The sequence below is a fragment of the Gekko japonicus genome, unplaced genomic scaffold (genome assembly GCF_001447785.1).
Source record: "Gekko japonicus isolate JY-2015 unplaced genomic scaffold, Gekko_japonicus_V1.1 scaffold40, whole genome shotgun sequence".
Lineage (NCBI taxonomy): Eukaryota > Metazoa > Chordata > Lepidosauria > Squamata > Gekkonidae > Gekko > Gekko japonicus.
The window spans coordinates 786,358-791,079 of record NW_015172554.1 but is presented as its reverse complement, the minus strand read 5'-3'; the positions used below and the strand labels follow the sequence as shown (position 1 = coordinate 791,079).

General features: G+C 46.1%; 1 protein-coding gene across 1 annotated transcript in view; it reads left to right on the top strand.

Moving 5' to 3' along the window:
• Positions 1–4,722, top strand: part of CACNA1B (calcium channel, voltage-dependent, N type, alpha 1B subunit) — a 562,801-nt gene that overhangs the window by 410,269 nt on the left and 147,810 nt on the right. The window contains exon 19 of the mRNA XM_015421148.1: positions 2,388–2,494. Within this exon, the coding sequence (XP_015276634.1) occupies positions 2,388–2,494 (107 nt within the window). The remainder of the gene's footprint in view (positions 1–2,387; positions 2,495–4,722) is intronic.

The following is a 4,722-nucleotide window of genomic DNA, read 5'->3' as shown; positions in this document are numbered from 1 at the left end:
AAGCTCTTAATTAGCAACCCTTCACATTAGCCCACCACTAATTATTTCCCAGACTCTCCTGTAACCACTCCTGCTTAAGTGACGTAGTTTGTGTTTTCCACTGTCTGGCATGAACTGTTTGTTCGCATTTATAGATAAGGAAGTAAGAGGTTCAGCCAAGGCCAGCTAGGAAATCCTTCCCTCAACTGAGCTAGGTTATCAGATTCACCATGTCTTTCTGCAAATATTCTGAAATAAGACCTTCAGCATCACTATGCTAGGTCTTGCTGGCTTTGCATTTGCAACTCTGGGATTAGTGACCATTCCTGTTACCATTGAACAACATGCTTTCTTTGGAAGAAACAGGGGTCATTTCGTAGAAAAAGAGGTGCAGGAGCTCATTAGCATAACTCATTAGCATAATTTATTTGCATATGCCACACCCCCTGACATCACCGGAAGTGTGTCAGAAGGCAACACTGACCGCTCAGGCTCCACTGGACTGGTTTGGATTGCTAGCTATTGGGGGGGGGGTGCAGATCTGTCCTCGCAGAGGAGGGAGAGCTTGTACCTGAATAAAACTTGGTCTTAAAGGTGCCACTGTGTTTTGGACTGGGGGGCCGGGGGGAGCTCTGCAACTTACCTGGCTGCTTCTTGCTCTGACTGAGGGCTGCTGGGAGCAGGGGGTGGGGCTTGTTGCATGTGCCCGCCCCCTGGGCTCTTTACTGCCGGAGCTCCGCCCCTGTGCGCTCCTGCAGGAAATGACCCCTGGGAAGAAATACTGGTGAATGATGGGAGGGGCTGTGGCTCAGTAGCAGAACACATGATGGACGTCCAGTTAAAGGATCTCAAGTAGCAGAAGTGTGGGTGTGAATGTCTGAGGGGGCTTTCTCTGCCTGAGATGCTGCAGAGTCACTGAGAGTAGACAGTATTGAACTGTGTGTGGACCAATGCTCTTACATTGCCTAAGGTGGCATCAGATGTTTGTGGCATATAATACTACTTCTTGCTTGGCTCATTTGCTTTCTCTGCTCATGGATTCATTTAAATGTATTTAAAATATATCTGTGCTGCCTTTCAGCCACACGCAGCCACTGTAGCTTCCAGGTGGTCATTTCCTCAATTGTTGTGTCACATTATAATCACACAAATGATTGCATTGCTTCGGGTGTTTAATCCTTGCTGGGGTGTCGAGCTGCCCACTGTGGGCATGGGTCAGAATTGGGCTCACAAAATTTAAGCTGTCTTTTTTTGGGGGGGGGGGATAATCAGCAAATTACTTTGCCGTTTGAGAACAAAACCTGTTCCAAATGTACAGTTACTCTAAAAAGCCACACTGCTTCTCCCTCTTTTTTTTTTTACTACCCACTGATGGCCATTTGGGGGGGCCAGTCACCATCACAGGGAGGAGGTGAGAGGGAAGCTTTCCTCTGGTTTAGGCATAAATTGAGCCAGCAAAGAGTACAAGGTTGGATTGCAGATACTACGAGTGACAGAAACTTGTATTCTAAACCCAGGAAATACAAGTTTTGGTGGCCTTTCTAATCCTTTCTCTGGGGTCTTGTTACTACATGGATGCTTTCTTCTAGTCTTTATTCAAAATAAGATTCCAGAGCAGGTTTTGGCTCTCGAAAGACTAGGCAGCTCTCACCTCGAAATAATGCCACACCATAATTTGATTGGGTCCATAATCCCCCCCCCCCAAGTGATCATTCATGATTCACCAGGATCTTCTGCCATGTAAGCTCTTATGCAAGACTTGGGCAAGAGCGCTGGTTCATTCCTGGGCAGCTCCCATATGTTTTTATGTGAGGCTTACATAGAAACTTTGTTATGTATTCTAAATTATGCAAAGTGTATATAAACGCAGCACACACATGTATATTAGCTTTAAAAGAAAAACTTTACTAATGAGGAAAGGGTTACTGGGAGGTTAAAGAAACAAAAGATAGACATTCTCTCTGACTGCTCTCATCTACACTTTGACTCTCAAGCTGCTAAAACTCAAATGAGAACGGACTAGAGAAGTAGAATAAAGAACAATAAAACTGAGATCCAATGCTTGCTTACTAGGCCATCCTCATTCTATTGATGACCCAATCGGAGAATCCTGATACTAACTGATTATGCATTTTATCACCTTACTCTGGTGGGAAATACGTGCAGACTCTACCATTGAGTCCCTAAACTTAAATAGCTAGGACATCAGCATGCATACACAAACATGTCAGTTCTATAGAGAGAGAATTTGCAAATCCCAACAAACTTTTCCTAGCAAGTGTTCTTGCTGTAAGGAGGCTTTTGAGCATGCTAATGTCCTCTTCTCTTTTATATAAGAGAGTCGTTTGAATTATGTCATCTTCCTTGTCTTGTTATGTCATCTTGCTTGTCTTGTTGTCTCCCCGCAGGATGAAGAGGAGATGGAGGAAGCTACCAATCAAAAACTTGCCCTGCAAAAGGCCAAGGAGGTAGCAGACGTTAGTCCCCTGTCTGCAGCTAACATTTCCATAGCAGCGTAAGGGTTCATTTTATTATTTAAGATACTTTATCCCATTTTATTTCTTGTTTGTTTTCCCCGTGCCTTGTTTTGGGTCCAGCAAGAGCCATATGCACATGTACATATATAATAGATATTCATTCCATTGCAGAATCTCATAAAAGTTGCATAGGCCCTTAGGTAGACTACAGAGAATAAGCAGAGGATTTAGCTCCTGAAGATAAATGCAGTGACTCTGGCTGATTTCGCACTAGAGCTGCCTCGATGTTGCGCCGCCGTTTGCCCCGATACTATTGGTCAATTTCACACCCGAGGCTGCGGGGCTGCATTTTGACTCGCGGCTTTGCCCGATTCCCCCCACAGTTTCGTGATCCTGTTTTTTGAGGATCACAAAACTGTGGAGGAAATCGGGCGAAGCTGCGGGTCAAATGCAGCCCCGCGGCTTCGGGTGTGAAATTGACCAATAGTATCGGGGCAAACGGCGGTGCAACATCGAGGCAGCTCTAGTGCGAAATCAGCCTCTGTCTCTGACGTTTGTTTCATTGGGTACCAGCCTTCATTTTGCTTCTGTTTGAATTGTTCCAAGTTTTAATAGAAACACTGCTGCATGTGTGTGGTGTGACTCACTGACAGGGCGGCCTAATTTGCATATTATGCAGATTGCTTGCTAACAATGCAATTTGAGCAGATTAGCTGGCTGTTGTCTACTGGTTGCATTTTGTCTGCTCATGGAAAGTATGTCAACAAAGGCCCCTTCCACACGGCAGGGAAAAAGCCGCTTAAAGCATGGCTTTTAAAAGCCGCGCCAAAGTTGAAATGCCGCGGCGGGATCCCACGGATCCCCTGGCCGCAGCGCCTTTTCTCCCCGGCACGATCAGACGCCGGGGAGAAAACACAGTCCTGACGGGGAGCCAGCCAAACTGCACATGTCGGAGCATGCGCAGTTCGGCTAGGAGCCAGGGATGCCCCGGCGCAAGGACGCGCCGGCGATCCGACGCCCGGCTTGCGGCGCACCTTTGCGATGAACCACCTCGGTAGGTGGTTCCAACTTGATGCGGGGTTTCGCGTGGAAGGGCCGGTTCGGGGATGGAAGCACTACGCTTCCCAGATGTTGTGGTGTGATCGCGCCCATTTGCTCCGCCCCCGAACCATCCCGCTCCCGGCCCAAATCCCCTCGTGTGAACGGGACCCATGTTGGTGAAAGATTAGAGGAAGCATCTGTGGACCTGATCGTTCTTGTTCATGCCAGGATTTGCTCATTCTTTCTTCTCAAGCAGTGGCAAAGCTCATCCAACAGAAATGTAGCAAGCATGCTGATTATAGTTGTGCCTTCCCTCAATGGCTAGAACAATGGAAGGCAAGACTGGGCTTGTTTCTCGTTAGATAATTGGACAGAAGACTGCTTGAATATTTCTCCTTGTACATCTTGATCCACAACGGCAAGAGACTAAAAGTTTTAAAATAAAAGCTGCAAATACAGACCAACTTATGGCCTAGATGGGCACCAAATGGCGTGCCCAGAATCCATACAGAACCTAGACAGTCGAACCATAGGGCAGGCCTAATTATCTGGCACCTTTGTCCGCAAGAACTCTCACATTAGAGGTTGTTTTGCCAAGCAAAGGAGAGGGAGCATTGGAGGAAAGGTTAATTCTGTTATGGATGTCAAGAAGGGAGCACGGGATAATGGTCTTCAAATGCCTATTAGTACTGTCTAATAGGTGTTTAAAACCCAGTTTCTTTGTACAAAATGTAGCAATAATATAATCCCTGCTCAGATACTTTGGGACCAATCTGCATATAATGTTGGTGAGTCATGATTGGATTCCCTAGTGCATGAATTAGCTCGCAGGGTGAGGACGAGTATAGTGGGGGGCTGTCTCTTTTGTCTACTAGGACTTAAAGCACATTGAGGAGTATTTTCTAGGGAGAAACTGAGCAAGGGAGGAAACCTTTCACTCTCCAGCACAACGGCCCCTAATTGCTGACTCCTCCACTGCTTTTTAAGGCCAAAAACGTTACCCATCATGTAGTTTGGTCCTTACAGTCTATAGTATATGGACAAGACAGGGTGAGAAGTAAGGAATGGAGAATTAGGATACAGAAAAGGCAGCTGTTCATTTTCTTCTGACATATACCACAAACATAACATAAGCTTCAAAGGTGGATATGATTTTATGAGTCATCAAACCCAGTTCCCTGCCAGAAGTAGATCAAACTACACATGATGCTTGAGATCCATGTTT